Here is a 21,327-nt window from a genome sequence, read left to right on the forward strand (position 1 = left end):
AACTTTGAATATTCATTCTTTCCTGAAGTTTGCATTTAAATGAAAATGAGTTTCGCTTTGTCTTTTAGGTTTAGTTTCAAAAAGGTTTAATTCTGTACCCCAGCCAGTTACGAAATGTTTTAGCAGGTATGCCCTTGATATGGAGATTTATTTATTTATATATATTTTTAATTTTTATATTTATGTAAATATATTTATATATTTTACGCATGTAGTAATATTACGCATGCAATATTAGTTCTATTAGTACTAATATTAGTAGTTATAAAACACTAATTTTTAAATGATGAGATAAAAAGAAATATCTAGAACTAGTTCTAACATTGTCTTCCCTTATGCATATGGTAACGAACCATTTTACACAATACTATTTTGGAGACCACAATTTTGTGTGTGCGTGTTTGAGACGGAGTCTCACTCTGTGGCCCAGGCTGGAGTACAGTGGCATGATCTCGGCTCAGTGTGACCTCTGCCTCCTGGGTTCAAGCAATTCTGCCTCAGCCTCCTGAGTAGCTGGGATTACAGGCACCCGCCTCCACACCCAGCTAATTTTTTAAAATTTTTAGTAGAGAATGGATTTCACCCTGTTGGCCAGGCTGGAGACCACAATTTTTTAACCATAGTGTAGCAGCACTCAAGTGGGACTGCGAATGCTTTGTTACTAATGGTTTATGTCACAGCTTGCCTTTTCTATGTTCCAGCTGACTGAAGGTCATCTCACTTGCCTTCTGTTGTGTTTTCATGAGTGAGGAGAAAGGGTGTCAGTGGCATAACTTCAGGAAGAGCCAGGGAAAAGTGCTTAGGTAGGTGACACTGTCATGTATGCCAACCTTGGAAAATAGTTTGAGACTCATGGCTGTAGGTACCATCCAAGGCCAATTTTCCAATTATGGAAAGCCAAATCTAAATCTACCTCACAAATGTTAAAAATGTGCTTGTTAGTGTCTCCTTTATCTCAGTGTGTTTATAATCTGTCAACACACCATCTTTTATACACTACAAAAAGGGACTCGGGTGTCTGAGGGGAGAGAATCCCTAAGAGCCCAACTCTGATGTTGCTATCAGTTACATCATCTACAGCAGCACCTCTTAGACTGTGAAGGATGGTGTAACTTACAGATTGTGTTTCTGCACTGAAGACACACAGTGATAGCGAAGCTTGTTTTCCTTATAGTACTTCATTTTGCATCTTGATTACTTTTTAGGGCCTGGGGCCAATGTCAACAACTGTTAGGTAGCAAAAGAAGAATTAGAACATGGGCATCTTTGTTTATACCTCTTTCAGATAAAAGCTATGATATTCACCTATAAAATACATGGTTTCTCTCTTTATTCTTAATAGTGAGTCTCCAATTCTTATAACTCCCATTTTTATCCCCAAAGAAAATAGCTCCATGGGCCCGGCACAGTGGCTCACACCTGTAATCCCAGCACTTTGGGGGGCCCCAAGGTTGGCAGATTACCTGAAGTCAGGAGTTGGGAGACCAGCCTGGCCAACATGGTGAAACCCTATCTCTACTAAAAATACAAAAATTAGCTGGGCATGCTGGTGCATGCCTGTAATCCTAGGTACTTGGGAGGCTGAGGCAGGAGAATCGCTTGAACCAAGTAGGCAGAGGTTGCAGTGAGCCGAGATTGCACCACTGCCCTCCAGCCTGGGCAACAGAACGAGAATCCGTCTCAAAAAAAACAGCTTTCTGTTTTTTCAGACTTTATTATATAAATAATACATGCTCATTGTGAGGTAATAACATGTAATAATCTAAAGATCACCTGAAATCCCACCATCCTATGACAGCCACTGGTAGCTTTGTCATTTTTCAACTTGGCTAGACTGAACTACATTTCCCAACTCTCTTCCCTATGTCTCAGGTTAGGATGAGCCACAAATTCCTATGCCAGATCTGCAGGGTCCAATGCAGCAGCCCTTGAGTAGCTGGCACACCTTGCCGGTGTGAACCACACCTGTGCCTGGGCCTGCAACCACTCCACCTTCCCCTGGATGGATCTTCCTTCAGCTCCTCTGCAAAGGGTCTGTTTCAGCAGAATGCCCACACCATCAAGGTCAGAAGCAACAAAAATGGACAGATTTTAGCATCCTCATGGGCTCTAGCCCATGCCTGTGGGTTGCAGTTTGTTCTCCCCAACTCCACATCTTTTCTGACTACCTGCCCTATGGCCTTCAAGCTCCAGCACTGGACAGGAAGAGAACAGCCTTACAGAGACTACTTCACTACTTCTTCTTTTTATGTTAACCATACTGGAAATGAGGAACATTTTCACAAAACTTGTGAACATATTTGCATAAATAAAACGTCTAAGGAAGTACCCTACAAATAACATTAGTCCTTAATTTTAAGGATGTGGAAAATGAAGGTTCCAAGAAAAATAATCTGTTAGTTTTGAACTAGGCTTGTCTACTGTTTAAAGATTCCTCTCAAAATTCCACCAAAGTGTGGGTTTCTTCCCCCACAGAACACCCCTCACCCAAAAAAAAAAAAAAAATCAAAGCTTGGGTTACCTCTCCTAGACCAGTATTTTTTTTTCTTTATTATTATGATTATTATTATTTTGGGATCGAGTCTCCCTCTGTCACCCAGGCTGGAGTGCAGTGGTGTGATCTGAACTCACTGTAACCTCTGCCTCCCAGGTTCAAGCAATTCTCGGATTACAGGTGCCTAACACCACACTGGCTAATTTTCGTATTTTTAGTAGAGATGGGATTTCACTATGTTGGCCAGGCTGGTCTCAAACCCCTGACCTCAAGTGACCCACCCACCTCAGCCTCCCAAAGTTCTGGCAGTTATTTCTTGAATAAGAAGTTTTGGGGTACATTATCTCGTCAACACCGTGACATACTTACCACTACTAAACAAGGAGGAAGCGCAAACCCTGTTGAAAAGGTCCTGGGTTGAGGAGATCTAGTGAAATGATGCCAGAGGAGAGCTCTCCAGCCTGCATGGAACTGGGTGTCCTGATGATTCTCTTCTGATGCAAAATCAGTCCACAAAGACAATTTAAAAATGACTTGGGAACTGTCCATGTGACATCACTTTTAGGAAAAGCAGATTCTGTACTGTACAGATCACAAGATGACTCCGGAGCTAGAGCATAGAGTGTGGGCAGGGGCCAGATGGAAAAAAGGCAAAATGCGAAACACCAGGCTGTAATGGGTGTCTTACTGTACTTGAGTTTCCAAATGAAATTGGAGGTAATTTAGTTCTATAATGACAGGACTGTGCATTGGCAGATCTGTAACTGCTAATTATAAAATTTGAAACATTAATAACAATGTTGAAAATCATTCCTGTAAAACACTTCTAGGGTTGCATAATAGTTTTAAAGTTCCTAGTTCTTTGATTTCTGAAGCTGCTGACAGGCGTATTGAGGACAGATAATCCCAAGCAGAGCGGCAGATGCTATTCTATGCTCAAGGCATTAGCTCAGCACTGGGGCGAGGGTGATGCTGGTTAAGATGCAGACACCATTCTTGCTTAACAGGGGATTAAGATTTAGGTAAAGAATTTAATAAGGGTTAAGGAGTAGACATGGGAGAGGAAAGGTCACCTAAGGAGAGAGCATTTGAGTGGGGCCTTGAGGTACTGGATAGGCAGTCATGGTGGGAAATAATAAAAATTACACTCTTAAAAATCCTCAGAACCTGAATTATGGTACTGAAAGCTTTCTCTCAGATATCAAAATCCTCAAAGTCAGCTTTAAATGACAGCTCAGTGCTCAAAGCTTCAATATAATTCAGCAGTGAAATACCACTTCGCCGTAGCTTCTAGAAGTATTCAGATTCTATCAGGATAGAAACATATGGCAACAAAATAGAGAAATTGCTGATAAACTCATTTCTCCTTGTCCAGTTTTTCCTCATTCCTAAGCTGAACAGGATGAGTTCTAAGTGGGGGAAAAAAAGGCAGTTGCATGTTTTATGAATGTTTTCACTTCAGCCAGTCTTTACTTGCTTGGGAAGTTTGGAGTCAAAGAGGCCCTGACTATTTGGTTCCAACACCTCCTTCACACCAGGGCTTACCCAGCTGTGGGACCCTGTACAGGACACTCTGTCTTGGAGCTCAGAGCCTCATCTGTGAAATAGACACTGCCATCAACAGGATCAAATTACTGTGAAAATAACCTATAAATCAGAACAACTTAAGATGTCTTGCTGCAGGTCAATGCCTTCTAGCCTGGCCATGAGTATTTTTAGGTCTAAGAAGGAAGTTTTTTGGCTTAAGAACAACAGAGTGACCTTTGATGAGATTATGTTACTAGACTCCCTAAAAATGAATGGCATTATATAATTTAAAACTAGCACCAACTAGAGATTTTAATCTCAAATGGTATAAATTAGACTATGGTTAAAACAAAGACTCAACAGTAGGACTCAAGTTTTGTCTTGAGTCACTAGACAGGTCACACAGGTCACTAACTCTGTGACCTGAAAAGGAGGTTATCTATGCCTCAGTTTCCTCCTCTGTGAGGCAGATTTATTTATTTATTTATTTATTGGAGACGGAGTCTCCTCTGTCACCCAGGCTAGAGTGCAGAGGCACGATCTCGGCTCACTGCAACCTCCATGTGAGGCAGATTTACGATGATACTTTACTATTTTGGAGACTGAAAATAATACAGTATATGTGGATTATCTCTTGAGTTTATAGGTTGAAAATGGAAAACAAAAGTATTAGCATATTCTCATAATTAGGACTCCATAAGGCTTACATTTCAGATACAGGAGGGCCGATCCTAAAGTGGCCACATCAAAATCAGTAAAATTAATGTATACTAACCTCAGGGAAATGCACCACTTCCACTAAACTGCTTATGAATGCTATTAAGATATTAAAACTAACTGAAGTTTCACTCATTAAACCAGTCCTGAAATCTCCGTTAGGGCAAAATTTTTCCTAAAGAAGAGACTGCTAGCTGTTGGCACAAATACCAGCGTTCTCACAGGCACACAGCTAGATTCCATCTCCCGGCCTCCCCTGCAGATGTGGTCACGTGATTCGATGGAATTCCGAGTGGAAATGATAGTGTGCTACTTTCAGACCACACTTTTAAAAGAAGCCATGTTTTCCTCTTACTCTCTTCTACCAGCTTAGCTATACGGTCATGCTCCACTTAACAACAGGGATACAGTCTGAGAAATGCATCGTTAGGCTATTTTGTCATCATGCGAACACCGTACAGTGTGCGCTTAAACACACCTAGATGGTATAGCCTACTCAACACCTAGGCTATATGGTATAGCCTGTTGTTCCTAGGCTACAAATCTGTACAGCATGGTACTATACTGAATACCGTAGGCAACTGTAACATAATGCTAAGTATTTGTGTAATTACACATAGCTAAACACAAAGGTACAGTAAAAATATAGTATTATAATCTTATGGTGACCTAAACTTCATTATCTGGCACATGGCTGTAAATAACCACAAGGCCCTATGACAGCCCTTGTCAAATAGTGTTCCAAGTGAGATAATAAAGCCCCACTGTCCTAAGACCTCCCTCCACTGTATGTACTGAATGTGAAACTAGTCACCCAAACCTTTTTCCTTAGGCTTATTCCTTTAGGGAACTCAGGTAGAAAAGTTTGTCGTAGGGGATGACAGAGCCACATGATTAAAGGAACCTGGGTCCCTGCATAACTATGGAGATATCCTTACAGAACAAATGAAAAATGAGTCATTATGATTTTGAGGTCTATTTGTTACAGCAGCAAACATTACCCCAACAAAGTGATCACTCTAAATTGACTCTTCCTTAATGTAAATTTGTTGTTTGCACCCACCTTTCGGTGATTAACAAGCACACAAATCCAAATATCCACTTTTTTTTTTTGAGAGTTTCGCTCTTGTCACCCAGGCTGGAGTGCAGTGGTGCGATCTTGCTCACTGCAACCTCTGCCTGCCGGGTTCAAGCAATTCTCCTACCTCAGCCTCCTGCATAGCTGGGATTATAGGTGTCCACCACCAAACCTGGCTAATTTTTTGTATTTTGAGTAGAGACCGGGTTTCATCATGTTGGCCAGGCTGGTCTCAAACTCCTGACCTCAGGGGATCCACCCGCCTTGGCCTCCCAAAGTGCTAGGATTACAGGTGTGAGCCACTGCGCTCAGCCCAAACATCCTTTTTTTTTTTTTTTTTTTGAGACAGGAGTCTTGCTCTGTCACCCAGACTGGAGTGCAGTGGTATGATCTCGGCTCACTGCAACCTCCGCCACCTGGGTTCAAGCAATTCTCCTGCCTCAGACTCCCAGGCAGCTTGGACTACAGGTTAGTGCCACCACACCCGTCTACTTTTTTGTATTTTTAGTGGAGACGGGGTTTCACTGTGTTAGCCAGAATGGTCTCATCTCCTGACCTTATGATCCGCCCGCCCTGGCCTCCCAAAGTGCTGGATTACAGGCATGAGCCCTGCACCCAGTGCACATTTTTGTTTTTCTCTACAAAATACAAATGGGCAATTCTGATTTGGTGGTGATTTTATAATCAATCAACACAAAGTTTAACATCTTTACCTTTTAATTAAAAAGTAGATAATCAATTTGAAAAGTACAAATTCAGTTACAATTTCAAGAAAAAATATGTATTTATATACCATAAATAAGCAAAAATTGGACTCTGAAGCCCTAATACTTCAAAAGCATTCATCCTATTCCATACAAACCTAGTATTATTCAGCAACAGTACTACTGATTTTAAAATAGAAAGTGAATCTATCTTCACAAGTAGTTCTCTGTCTTTAATTTATACAACTCACCAAGGTTATTTTCATTCTTAGCACCTAGGGTTCACCAGGGTATGATCCAAAGCAAACCAGCATAGGTTTTTAACAGAAAATCTTTGCCAAGAACTTCATGACCTGTATTTTCCTCTCCTATGAAGAAGCTGTCCCCACTCGCATGATTCTGAACAGTGTGTTGATGTTATTACTTCGAATTGCATCCCGACAAGCAGTGATCACCTGATTCTTTGGTTTTCCAACTGCATGAGAAGAAACATCAGGAACCAAAAGATTGTTAGATGTGAAATTATAAAATTAGAGGCCAGTTTTAAAACAACATAAAACCAGGAGGGAAAATAGTTATATGTGAAATATAACTAATTTATCTTACCATTCTCTAAAAAAGATAACTTGGTGAGGGAATTTATTGAAAAAACTGACTTAAAGACTGTCTCAAACCTAGAAACCAACAGTCGGTTTTACAGAAAAGGATCAAAGCTCATAGTCACCTAGCAAAGATTATTTCTAAAGAGGTCAAAACATCAATCCAAAACAGCGGAATTCAGGTATAAATCTCTGGCTATATTTCTGCTTCCTTGGGTTTACCCTCTTGTTCTTTTTCTAAATTTTTAAGTTAGACACAGCATTAATTTTCAGTCTCTTTTTTGCTAATTGGGCCTTGATGGTTTTATATATGCTTATATATTTCCTTTGGGTTATATATAGTAGGTTTTTCTTTAGAGGATGCAGGAAGATCTAAGAAAAAGAGCTGAAGGTTTTCTTTCCCTTTGAAGTCCGGAGACAAAAGCCAAACACCAGGCTGACTGGCTGAAACACAAGTGACTGGTGCCAGCTCTGGAGTGTGAAAGGTATGCTACTTTCAGCCCCAATATGAATTATTGGATGTTACCACTATCTTCAATGAGTTCCACCAAAAACATTACAGATGAAAGTGCAGTGTTAAGAGACTTACCCCGCAGACGACCTGCTCTTTGAATTGCTTGATTTACTGCTTTGAGGTTTCCCAACAGCTCTGTGTGATTGTTACTGCGAATTTTATATCCATTTAGCAAGTCTCTATTAAGGTCATACAGTTCCATATAACGACTCTTCATTGTTTTCCTGTGCAAATCAGTAGAAATTTGACATCATTTCATGTTGATACGGCAAGCTTTAAGAAAAACTTGCAAACTTCTTGGACATACAAAGAAAAGAAGACACTATTTTTAAGCTATATTTTCATTAAAATGGAGTAACTGCTAGTTTGCTTTGAAAATATGGATAAGTTCCACAAAAATATTCTTTTCTTTCCAAATAAACAAAAGGCAAATGGCCTTCCTTGGTTACTGGTCAATGGTTGGTTTTGATTTAGGTGGTTAAGAATTCTCAAGCCCACTGTGCTGGGAGTACGGACAAGTGAGCAAGGTGACAGCTCACCTTCGAAGTTTCAGATGAATATTCATTCAACTAATTTGGCCTGGTTGACAACTCAGCCTTGTATTTTATCAAAGTTTTAAAAACAAAGTCATAAAATTAAAACAGAAATGAGATCTATACTACGCAACAATGAAAATGACTAAAGAAAAATATAGCTGAAGATACCAAATGCTAGCAAAGAAGTGGGACAAGTGGAACTCTCATGCATTGTGGACAGAAATACAAAAAGCTGCAACTACTTTGAAAGGTGATTTGGCAGTTTCTTATAAAGTTAAACACACACTGTACGACCCAGCAATCCCATTGTAAGGTATTTTACCCAAGAGAAATGAAAACATATGCCTACAAAAAACTTGTATGCAAGTATTTATAGCAGCTTTATTCTACTCACCAAAATCTGGAAACAACCCAGTTATCCTCAATTGGTGAATGGATAAATACCATATATCCATACAATGGAATACTATTCAGCAATAAAAAGGAACCAACTACAGATACATGCAGCAATGGGGATGAATCTCTAAGACATTATGTAAGTGAATGAAGCCAGACTCAAAAGGATATATAGATATAGATATCGTATGATTCCATTTATATGGTATTTTGAAAAGGGTAAAACTATAGGAAAAGAGGCCGGGCACAGTGGCTCACACCTGTAATCCCAGCACTTTGGGAGGCCGAGGCAAGTGGATCACCTGAGGTCGGGAGTTCGAGACTCGCCTGGACAATATAGTGAGACCCTGTCTCTACCAAAAAAAAAAATTAGCAGGGTGTGGTGGTGTGTGCCTGTAGTCCCAGCTACTCAGGAGGCTAAGGTAGGAGGATCACTTGTACTTGGGAGGCCAAGGGCTGCAGTGAGCTGTGATCACACCACTGCACTCCAGCCTGGGCAACAGAGTGAGATTCTGTCTCAAAATAATTGTTTTTTTAAAAAAGAATGATATTGTCAAATGACGTGACATGTCAGACCAATGGACTAGTGCAGAAAATCCAGATATAGATTCAACTGTGTACAGAAATATGATATATGATAAGGGCAGTATCTGAAATCATCGTGAGCATGATGAACTTTAAAAGTAGTAGTATCAGGCCCGGCACCATGGCTCACGCCTGTAATCCCAGCACTCTGGGAGGCTGAGGTGGGTGGATCACCTGAGGTCAGGAGTTTGAGACTAGCCTGGCCAACATGGTGAAACTCTATCTCTACTAAAAATACAAAAAAAAATTAGCTGGGCATGGTGGCACATGCCTGTAATCCCAGCTACTTGGGAGGCTGAGGCAGGAGAATTGCTTGAACCAAGAAGGTAGAGGTTGCAGTGAGCTGAGACAGCGCCACTGCACTCCAGCTTGGGCAAAAAGAGCAAAACTCCATCTCAAAGAAAAAAAAAAAAGTAGTATTAAAATAATGCAATGTGGCCAGGCACAGTGGCTCACACCTGTAATCCTAGCACTTTGACAGGCCAAGGAAGGCAGATCGCCTGAGCCCAGGAGATCAAGACCAGTCTGGGCAACATAGCAAGACCCTGGCTCTACACAAAAATTAGCTGGCTATGGTGGCACATGCCTGTAGTCCCAGCTACTCCAGGGGCTGAGGTGGGAAGATAACTTGAGCCCAGGAGATTGAGGCTGCTGTGAGCTGTGATCTCTCTGCACTCCAGCCTGGGTGACATAGTGAGACCCTACACACACACACACACACACACACACACACACACACACATAATAATATTATAATAATAATGCGACAGTCATATGGAAAATGATAAAACTGAGTTTATTATTTATATGAACACGAGGATAAACTCCAACTGGAACAGAGACTTAATGTAAAAAAGGAAAATGTACAAGTACTAAAGGAAAACAGGTGAATTACTACTCTATTCCCTGGTGTTAAAGAAAACTTTTCTAACAGTAACACAAAATGTAAAAGTATTAAGAAAATGTGGCTGGGCACGGTGGCTCACACCCGTAATCCCGGCACTTTGGGAGGCCAAGGCGGGCAGATCACCTGAGGTGACACGTTTGAGACCAGCCTGGCCAACGTGGCGAAACCCTATCTCTACTAAAAATACAAAAATTAGCCAGGTGTAGTAGCGCTACTTGGGAGGCTGAGGCAGGAAAATTACTTGAACCTGGGAGGCAGAGGTGGCAGTGAGCCGAGATCATGCCACTGCACTCCAGGCTGGGCAACAGAGTAAGGCTCCATCTCAGAAAAAATAAATAAAGTATTAAGAAAATGAGTGATCAATTTGACTACATAAAAAATTTTAAAAGCTCTTACAAGGCAAAAACCAACATTAAAGCAAAAATTTTTTTTTAAATCTAAGCACAGGGAAAACCCAAATGACAAACTCAGGAAAACATATCTGCAACTTACACCACACATAAGAGATTAATATACCCACTATGGTTTGGATGTGGTTCATCCCCACCAAAACTCATGTTGAAGTTTAAATGCCAGCGGAGCAGTGTTGGGAGGTGGGCCTAGTAGGGGGTGTTTGGGTCATGGGGGCAGCTCTCTCATGAATAGATTAATGCCATCTCTCAGGAGTGAGTTCTCACTCATGCAGGAATGAAGTAGTTCTCAAAAGAGCAGGTTGTTATAAAGCGAGGGCACCCCTCAGGCTTTGCATCTTCACACATGTCCCCTTCTCCTTTGACATTTTCTGCCATGTTTTGACCTCATGCATGGCCCTCAACAGAAGTCAAGTGGATGCCAGTGTCATGTTTCTTGTAATTCCCAGCCTACAGACCCATAAGCTAAATCAACTTCTTTTCTTTATAAATTACCCATTCTCAAGTATTCTATTATAGAGGCACAAAATGGACTAAGACAGTACCTGATATGTAAACAGACAAATAGTTCACACAAAAAAGAAATGCAAATAGCCCTTAATTAAAACAATGAAAAATGCCCAGTGCTGAACATAATAAATGGCTCCTAAAACTCAACAGCGAAAGAAAAAAAAAAAACAACACTAGTAATCCAATTAAAAAATGAGCTAGGGACTTGAATAGAAATTTATCCAAACAAGAAAAACAAATGACCAACAGGTATATAAAAAGATGCTCAATGCCACTAGTCATCAGGGAAATGCAAATCAAAACCTCAATGAAATATCATTTCACCTCTGTCAGGATGACAATTATCCAAAAAAAAGACAACAAGCGTTACCAAGGATGTAGAGAAATTGGAACCCTTGTACACTGCTGATTAGAATTCAAAATGGTGCAGCCACTACAGAAAACAATTTAGAAGTTCCTCAAAAAATTAAAAAAAAACTACCATATGATCCAGCAATCTCACTTCTGGGTATTTATCCAAACAAACTGAAGTCAAGACCCTGAAGAGCTATTAGCACTCCCACGTTCATCACCACACTATTTACAATAACCAAGATGTGGAAAAAACATAAATGTTCATCAACAGGTGAATGGATAAAGAAAATTTAGTATATATAAACAATGGAACACTATTCAGTCTTAAAAGAGACGGAAATTCTGCAATATGTGACAACATGGATGAACTCTGAGGATGTTACGCTAAGTGAAATAAGCCAGTCACAGAAGGACAAATATTATGTATTTGCATTGAGTATCTAAAATAGTCAAATTCATAAATCAAAGAGTAGAATGATAGTTGAAAAAGGGGAAGAAGAAATGGGAATCTGCTTACCAATAGTTTTAGTTAAGCAAGAAGAATCAGCTCTAAAGATGTGCTGTACAACACTGCACCTATAGTCAACGATAATGTATTATACACTTAAAAATGTGTTAAGAAGGTAGATCTCATGCTGTGGTCTTACCACAATAAAATAAAATTTAAAAAATAAAAATGAAAACTAAGAGACCATTTCTCATCTACTGGAGTATGCCAACACACCCCCCTGGTGAGGCTGAAGAGAAACAGGCAATCTCATACATTGCTTATGGGAATACAAAATGATGTAACACCTACGGAGAATTTGACAAGATCTTGCAAAATTCTGTATGCATGCATCATTTACTGCAGTAATCCCATTTGTTAAGCCTTTTTCTCAAAGGTATCCTGGCAAAAATAAAAAAAGATTTACATAACAAAACTATTCATTAAAGCATTATCTACAGTAGCAAAAGAACAATCCAAATAGAGGAAACTGGCTGAAAAACAGTCAGAAAATGGAGTACTATGTAGCTGTAAAGACAAATGAGATGTATTTCTCTATACCATGGTGGAAAAATCTCCAAGATATATATTTTAAATGTAAAAAGCAAGGTGGAAAAAAAAAAAAAGAAAAAAAAAAAGCAAGGTGGAGGCTGGATGCAGTGGCTCACATCTGTAATCCCAGCACTTTGGGAGGCCAAGGTGGGAGGATCAGTAGATCCCATGAGTTCAAGACCAGCCCAGGCAACATAGTGAGACCCTGTCTCTACAAAAAAATAAAAAATTAGCCGGGCTGGTGGCTCATGCCTATAGTCCCAGCTACTCACTAGGCTGAGGTGGGACAATCCCTTGAGCCCGGGTGGTCAAGGCTGCAGTGAGCTGTGACTGCATCACTACATTCTAGCCTAGGTGACAGAGCAAGACTCTTATCTGAAAAAAAAAAAAAAAAAAAAAAAGCAAGGTGGAGAAAAAGATGTATACATACTATGACTTAATCTAAGATATGAAGAGGTGTGTGTGTATATATCTGTGTGTATATAGTTAAATATTCAACTGGTTATAGTAAAAGGGAGAGAACAAAAAGAAGGTCACAGGAATGGAAAGTTAGACTTTTCTGTGCATGCCTGTCTTATAGATCTAACTTTGGAATCACAAAAAGGTTGTAGTAAATATGTAATAAAATTAAACCAAAAAGGTAAAAATGCCAATCCTCCAAAACTGAGAGCAAAATAAAACAAGGAACCTAACTCTGTATCAAATCTGTGGCATAACCAAAAGAGAAATAATCTCAAATGATTTTAAGATACAGTAATTTGACTGAAACTCCCTGCTGGGATATGCCCTAAAGGCACAAAAAACTAACACAAAAAAAAATCTTAAACTGTTTTCAGCAATCATATTGTTGATAACAACTTGGCTAATATTCTTAAATGTTGTGTCTGTGCTGTAAAATGAAGCAAATAAATAGTTATGTTGATACTGATTGAAGCCATGATATTCCCCCACTTTTTTAAAAGAGATCTTGCTCTGTCATCCCAGGCTGGAGTGCAGTGTCATGATCATAGCTCACTGCAGCCTCAAACTCCTAGGTTCGAGATCTTCTTACCTCTGCCTCCTGAGTAACTAGGACTACAGGCATGCACCACCATGCCCAGCTAATTTTTTTTGTTTTTTCTCAGAGACTGGGTCTTGCTATGTTGCCCAAGCTGGTCTTGAATCCCTGGGCTCAAGTGATCCCCTCACCTTGGCCTTGCAAAGTGCTGGGATTACAAGTGTAAACTACTGTGCCCAGCCTGAAGCCATGATTTTCAATGTGAGAGAGAAGAGATGCAGTAATAAAATCAAAGTTAAGAGCCTATATTCATAAATTTGAATGGTAAATAGTATGAACTCATATTTTCTCATTGAAAAAAAAATTTCCTAGCTCTATTCACTGAAAAGGCCTAAAAACAATAATCAACCCAGTAGCAATGAACACCTTTAGTGGTCAGACCATGATCTCTAAATACCATTTCTCATGTAAAAGAACCAGGACTGGAGAGAAATGGCTGGTTCCATATTTAGACTGGGCATGTACCAGATAAGCCTAAAACATTTCATCACACAAGAAAACAAAGAACCAACCAAATTAATGGGACCATGTCCAAAGGCAACTGTATCCAACCTAAAGAGACTTCTATAGACCCACAGACTGGAAAATCTAGCTGCAAAAAAATAATAATAACTGATATAAATTGAAACACATTAAATATGTTCAAATATATGGGTATATAAGGACTTAAAAATCTCACTGGTCACTTAGTGCATGCTGGAGACCAATGCATTATTTTAAAGCCATTAAATAAAGCTGATAAAGAACCTGTCTTTCCTGTACAAACTGTACCTCAGGGAACCAAGTAATTCATTAATTCATGAGGGAACATTATTTTTCATAGAAGTAGTTCAACTAACATATGAAGAAAATAACAGAATTAGAATATCACTATTTTGCAAACCCCAAAAGAAATAATGAATCTAGGCAATGATCATCAATGGCTGATAATATCATAAAAAGAAACAATCAGAAATTGCATGCTTCCTCACGGAAGTAAACAACACTACTCAGGAAATATTCTTGCCAAAATTTGAAATTGAATCTAATCAAGCCTCCAGATCCACCACTATCCCTTCTACACAGGGGACAGAAGAATAAAGTTAACATTACCACAAGGATACAACCAGCAAAATCCAAAATGGGACCCCACAGGAAAGGGAGAGAAGAGACTGAATGGGCAAGCAAAAGCGTGGATTAAAAGATTTCCAACTAAATCCAATGTATGGTCTTTGATCTGGATCTTGATTTGAACAAGCCAACTTAAAACACACATGTCCACATTTATAAGACAACTGGGAACATGTAAACAGATGAGATATTTGTAATATTAAACAATTATTGTATTTTTCTAAGTGTGATATGGCATTGTGGTTTTTATACATACATGTGTATATATACATATATGTGTGTGTATATATATAATATTGAAAGGCCCTTTGTCTGAAATAGTTGTGGCTAGAATTACACAATGTCCAAAATTTGCCTCAAAATTATCTAGTGCCTGGGAGGGGAAGAAGGTGAGTGTAGAGATGAAAAAAGATCAGTCTTTAGCTGATAACTGTTGAAGCTGGGTGGGTGGTATATATGAAATCATTATGTTCAAGTACCTTTGTATGTGTTTGAAATTTTCAATAATACAATTATCTTAAAAACCATTTACCTCTGAGCAAAACCATTATAATTATTTGCCAATAATTCAGGCCTCTCAGAAAAAAACACAAGCAGCACTCTGGGTGAACTCTTGCCCCTAATATATACATATAAATTTCATCTATGATTTGTTAGCTATTTTACTGAATTTTTCTCAGTACATTTTATTGGCAAGGTAAATTTGGCATCCTAGCAAGCACCAAGGAAGACCTGCACATACTTAACTTTTTTATTGTAAAATATTACATATTCAGAAAAATTCACAGAATACTTAACAAAGTCAAACAAGACATCAGACAGGAAGTTTCCCAATGTGTTTTTTCTGAACATAGTCCCTCCTTCTCTGGGAGAAAATACTATCTTATATGATAATCTCTTCCCTGAATTTATTTATATTTTTATTTATTGCATGTTTCCCAAACTATACAGTTTACTCTTTTCTCTAACTATACACATGGATACATTTTATAGTCTTTTAAGTCTTTCAGTGTGTATTATGCTTATCAGATTTTTCCTTGCTCTTATGTGTCATGGAGATTCATATGCTCTCACTGCTGTGTAGTATTCCATTGTATGAATATATCACAATTCATCCACTGTTGCTACACTGTTCATGCTAATTTGGATCGTTTCCACTTTGAGATTTTTATAAACAATGGCTTTACAAATATTCTTATATAAATATCCTGGTTTATAAGCATACATATAACTAAGCTGTAACTTTCTCTAAGCTATAAACCAGGAATAGAATTGCTGGGTCATAGAGGACATGCATTTTCAACTTTACTGATAATGCCAAGTTATTTTCCAAAGTCAATGTAACAATTTATACTTCTACTGGTAACATCTGAGAGTTGCTATTCCATACTGCTCACATTTTTAACCTTGTACCTGTTCTAACCATGACAAATACTCACATGTCCCTCATCAGACGAGCATCCTCAGCTCCGACCAGCAAACTTCGGATCAGATTAGAATGATCAGCCATGTCAGCACTGAGCTTCTGATGCACTGAATGATATTCATCCACCTGGAGACCATGAACACTCAGGAATGAAAAAGGCCTCACAAACTTCTTGAACCCAGACAAATGAAAAGACACCATTTACCAGATACAGAGACCCCTTCTTTCCTCTATTCATTTATACCAATTAAGCTACTTCCCGTTATTTCATCTCTTTCTTAACAAGTTAACTCATCTGTGCTGCCTCCAATTTCAACAGGACACTCCATGTGAATCTTCCCCATGCTTTAGTACCAGGAGCCCCCATAACACACATATTAATATTTCAGGGATTTGCAGTGGGAATATTGTATACTTTGGGGCCAATCACAATCCTCTTTATTTTGCTCTTTTATCTTGAATTTGGGTTTTTGGAAAGACCTAAACTGAAGACCAAAGCAGATACTACAAATAAGATGAAGAGCTAACAAAGGAAAATGTTAATGTTTAAATGCATCACTTTAAACTAAAGAAAGCAAGCATGGTGCTCAAGAGCTAAACACTTCCTTTTATAAAAGAAATCCTTAGGGCCGGGCGCGGTGGCTCAAGCCTGTAATCCCAGCACTTTGGGAGGCCGAGACGGGCGGATCACGAGGTCAGGAGACTGAGACCATCCTGGCTAATACGGTGAAACCCCGTCTCTACTAAAAATACAAAAAACTAGCCGGGCGAGGTGGCGGGCGCCTGTAGTCCCAGCTACTCGGGAGGCTGAGGCAGGAGAATGGCGGGAACCTGGGAGGCGGAGCTTGCAGTGAGCTGAGGTCCGGACATTGCACTCCAGCCCGGCGACAGAGCGAGACTCCGTCTCAAAAAAAAAAAAAAAAAAAAAAAAAAAAAAAAAAAGAAATCCTTAAGTGGTAAACTCTCTAATACTAGTTCAATTTTTACTTCAAGAATTGCAAAAATTCTTGAAAACATCACTACAAGTACATCTGTAGTATCATTAATCTCCTCAGATATTATTAGACTACCACATTCTCACAAATGCATCTACCACGTGCCCTCACCTTCACTAGCACCTTTCGTAATTCCTCAAAATAGACAGGAAAATCCGCTTCTACCTGAAGGTCTTCAATAGCAAAAAATGATGCCATTGACTGAATGATATCACCAGCCAAATCAATATCATCAGTATTTATAGTGATCTACCCAGAGAAAAAACAGACAAGTTTAGCATCTTCAGCCATTAAACAAACTTAGCTAAAATGGTACCTGAATTTCCCCATACTCATTATATTATACTACTATATATATAATATATATTATAAATATTATACTCCTATAATATTTATAGGCAGTGTTGAAAAAGGTAAGTTTATCTCTCAAAGAAATTACAAACTGCATTATTTCCAGCAGCTAGCTAAAAGGTAAATCCTCTAGCCTTAGAAATGAAATGACAAAATCATCCAAACAATGAAAATGTTTTTGTTGACTTCTGTATTCTCAATTCTTTCCAAATTAGACAAGGAAGAGATGAAGGGAAGGAGGTAGAAAACATCTATTCTAGATTATACCCCAGTGTCTAAGATGGTAACACTAACAGACTAAGTTAAACCATGTGAAAAAAATAAAACAAAACATGTGGTTTTATGACCTTGACATTGATGTCCCCCACCTCACTTTGGACTGAATGGTAAACACCACATGAGAAATCCATGCCCTTCTCATTCCATGGTCTAAGTGTTTGAATAAATAAATTTAAAAAAGAAATCTATGCCCCATTATATTAAACATTACCTCTCCAGTAAGTTTTATTTTTATATACAGGTGGCCACCATTCCGTAAAGATGTGAAACACACTTGAAATGGAGCATTCTGAATGTGAGTGTCTTCTGGTAACAGAAAGTTCTGACTGAGCCATACAACAGCCTTAAAAATGAACACAATGAAATGAGCCTCCACTTTTAAGGTACAGACATTCTTTTTTTTAATATGCCTCTAAATATGAAGGTACAGCCATTCTTGAGGGAAGAGTTCTCCTTTCTAGTTTTACTGCTTTGTTGAGGATAAAAAAAAAAAAGAATTATATGTCATCCTACACCAAGAAAATACTAAAACACTAGTCACACTCCCTTTTCTCACCTCACCCATGCTCTTAAGTAACATTCATAATTATGCCTGGCCCCACAGCAGATATGATTTCATTGCGTCTTCTACTTATACATAGTCTAATATGCAATGTACAAATGATTCAGGTATGATGCTGATTCTGTTACACAACAGCTCTTCTGTGGGTATAACCTGGACAATGTAGTGTGCTTAAAACCATTCCATTCTATTCTTTAAGTGTAAAATGAAGTATACATGGGCACACACCACAGATATATCCACACAATAAGGAAAATATAAGTTTTAATGTTAATAGCAGCAACACCATGCAGTGGCTTGCAACACTGGTTCCACAAGAGAACCACCCATGAGACCTTCTGGAAGGGCCCAGCTGTAGAGTTTGTGGTTCCACCGGCCAGGCAGAGGGCTGAGAATCCACATGATTAAAAAGTCCCACCAGGAATTCCAAAGCCCAGCCAAGGTTAAAGTCCACCGGTATCAGTTCTTTCAAATGTATAAGGTGGTACTATTACACCAATCATGTAATCCTTGGGCTCCCCCAAAAAAGGTGGGTAAGATTATCCTCACCTACAGATAAGAAAACTGAGGCTCACACTGGTGAGGGGAATTCCCCAAGATCACTAAGAATTTAATGAGTTAACGTAGCCAAAAACGTTCTTAGCTCCAAGTCCCACTATCTTTTCATCTTGCTGCAGGTTCCTCTTGAAATACTACACCAGGACAACCACACTAAGACCACAACGGAAAGAGAGGAATTAAACACTGGTAAGAATTCACCAATAACAGGATTGCTCAGGTGCTTTTTCAAAGTGAGAGAAGATATGTTAGCAATATTTTTATTACAGGTTATAAGCCACCCCCAAGTTAGAGAATTCTTTCATATCCTATTTACTGCCACCAATATAACTCATTCATGTAATTTTCCCTTCTATAAATAACATCTAAAGGGTTCTACTGTGTAAAAGCATTGAAAGAGAAAAGCGAGATACTCACCCTCTGTGCCCGTTCTGCAATGGTAAAGTTAACATAACTGATTGGCTCACTGGCAGGGTCCAGGCTGGTCAGCGCATACATGGAGAATCGAGGGAGCTGTCTTGTCAATTCAAATACATGAAACTGGGTGCTATGGCCAATCAATGAAACATAAGAGAATTGCTTTATATAGAATGTTGCTTCAAAATGCAAGGCCCAGAAAATAAAGCCACTTCTGGGTCATCAAATGATATTTAAGGGTTTCACTTAAGAAGGAACCCTCAAAACACTTGAGGCTTAAAGTACTATAGTAATATATAAGGTTTAGGATTTAAAGATAGCATGAGTCTACATATATACCTGCATGCACTAAGGGTTTAAAACACCATAAAGGGGATGTAAAAAGTCTCTTATCTTCCACAAATATAGCAGGTTTTCTTCACTAGCTGAGATTATGTATGACTGTAATATAAAGTTGCATCCTAACTCTTGTAGTTTTAGTGGCCAATACTACAAATTGACAAATTATCAATTAAACATTTTGTGATTATGAGATCACCTGACTAAAAACAGAAAATAACGATCTTAGCCAGGCGTGGTGGCTTGTGCCTGTAATTCCAACACTTTCGGAAGCCGAGGCAGGCGGATCACCTGAGGTCAGGAGTTCAAGACCAGCCTGGCCAACATGGTGAAACCCTGCCTCTACTAAAAATACAAAAATTAGCAGGGTGTGGTGGTGGGCGCCTGTGGTCCCAGTGCCCGGAAGGCTGAGGCAGGAGAATGGCTTGAACCCAGGAGGTGGAGGTTGCAGTGAACCGAGATCACCCCACTGCACTCCAGCCTGGGCGACAGAGCGAGACTCGGTCTCAAAAAAAAAAAAAGAGTCTCAAAAAAAAAAAAAAAGAGATGGAGTCTCGCTCTGTCGCCCAGGCTGGAGTGCAGTAGCAAGAACTCAGCTCACTGCAAGCTCTGCCTCCCTGGTTCAAGCCATTCTCCTGCCTCAGCCTCCCAAGTAGTTGGAACTACAGGTGTGCACCACCACGCCTGGCTAATTTTTTTTTTTTTTTTTTTTTGTATTTTTAGTAGAGATGGGGTTTCACCATGTTAGTCAGGATGGTCTTGATCTCCTGACCTTGTGATCCGCCTGCCTCAGCCTCCCAAAGTGCTGGGATTACAGGCATGAGCCACTGCGCCCTGCCAAGAACCATCTTAAACTTACATGTCAGTTTTTTCTTTTTCTTTTTACAGGTTTCAAATTGAGGAAATAAAAGGTCACGGGAAACTTTGGGTAGATAGAACCATGAAACGGTTTCTCAAGCCCCCAGAATCCACTGGGCATATGGAAAATATATATATCTTGCCCTCCTTTAAGTGCTGTCTTGAAATGAACTGTGACTTGCAAAGGGTCACCTGCTTCTGTAACCCACGAACGCTTTCAAGTGCAGATCCACAGGGACGTCTTTGGGAGGCGCAATAGGGATGCAGATGGAACTGGAGAGGTTGTGAATGCTGGGATGTACCACGTGGCTTTCACCTGTAAAAATTCCCTCTGCAAAAATCAATACTGCTCGGATGATGGTGTCTGCAGGGAAGAGGAAAAACAGTTTAACACCGACTCCGAGATGGCGCAGGTGCCTCTAAACACCAGCTGTGAGTACTGTCTTACCATTAGAAGTAGAAATGCATAATTCTGTATGAGCAGTTTGGGTCTCACTCCCCAGGCTGACTGACAGCGTGGTGTGGAGCCTGGTATTGGCTGGGATTATGCCCCGATGCCCATCAGCCTCGTTCAGTGGACTGGCCAATTCAGCCTGCAAAACACCCCAACCATTTCCTAGTCAGTCAACAAAACACTGAACTAATATCAATTTTAAATAACACTGCTATTCAGCTTCAAAAGACAGAGCTTCCAGAATCTTATTATTATAGTAATCTGATTCTTTAGAATTCAGAGAACTCACCTCATTAGTGCTCCCTTGCTCTATCTGGCCCTGTGGGAAAATACCCTTGCCTCTTTCTATGGCTATGGTCCACTGTATCCCACCATGCCTTTTACATTTTTAAGTATTGTTATTTTAAAGTAAGCAAAGAAATTCCATTGGTACACCAAATTCAAATATAGTAATGCACGACAGGACAAATTAAAGGAACATTTCAGCCAGTTTGCTGTACATACACACACAGTTTTTACAATTGCCAATTTTTAAATTATTTGTTTTTGAA

At 39.4% G+C, this 21,327-nt stretch overlaps 1 protein-coding gene across 3 annotated transcripts in view; it reads right to left on the reverse strand.

Moving 5' to 3' along the window:
• Positions 1 to 6,515: 6,515 nt before the first annotated feature.
• Positions 6,516 to 21,327, reverse strand: part of BBS2 (Bardet-Biedl syndrome 2) — a 33,225-nt gene continuing 18,413 nt past the window's right edge. Inside the window, exons 10-17 of one of the 3 annotated variants that reach the window (XM_001091861.5) lie at positions 20,771 to 20,915; positions 20,515 to 20,686; positions 19,126 to 19,255; positions 17,800 to 17,931; positions 17,070 to 17,207; positions 15,977 to 16,089; positions 7,709 to 7,857; positions 6,516 to 6,995 (exon numbers count right to left, since the gene is read on the reverse strand). In XM_001091861.5, coding sequence (XP_001091861.2) covers positions 6,889 to 6,995; positions 7,709 to 7,857; positions 15,977 to 16,089; positions 17,070 to 17,207; positions 17,800 to 17,931; positions 19,126 to 19,255; positions 20,515 to 20,686; positions 20,771 to 20,915 — 1,086 coding nt within the window. In that variant the 3' untranslated portion in view covers positions 6,516 to 6,888. The remainder of the gene's footprint in view (positions 6,996 to 7,708; positions 7,858 to 15,976; positions 16,090 to 17,069; positions 17,208 to 17,799; positions 17,932 to 19,125; positions 19,256 to 20,514; positions 20,687 to 20,770; positions 20,916 to 21,327) is intronic. The other 2 variants (XM_015126199.3, XM_077986062.1) reach the window with 2 other exon arrangements.

Source organism: Macaca mulatta, chromosome 20, assembly GCF_049350105.2.
Source record: "Macaca mulatta isolate MMU2019108-1 chromosome 20, T2T-MMU8v2.0, whole genome shotgun sequence".
Lineage (NCBI taxonomy): Eukaryota > Metazoa > Chordata > Mammalia > Primates > Cercopithecidae > Macaca > Macaca mulatta.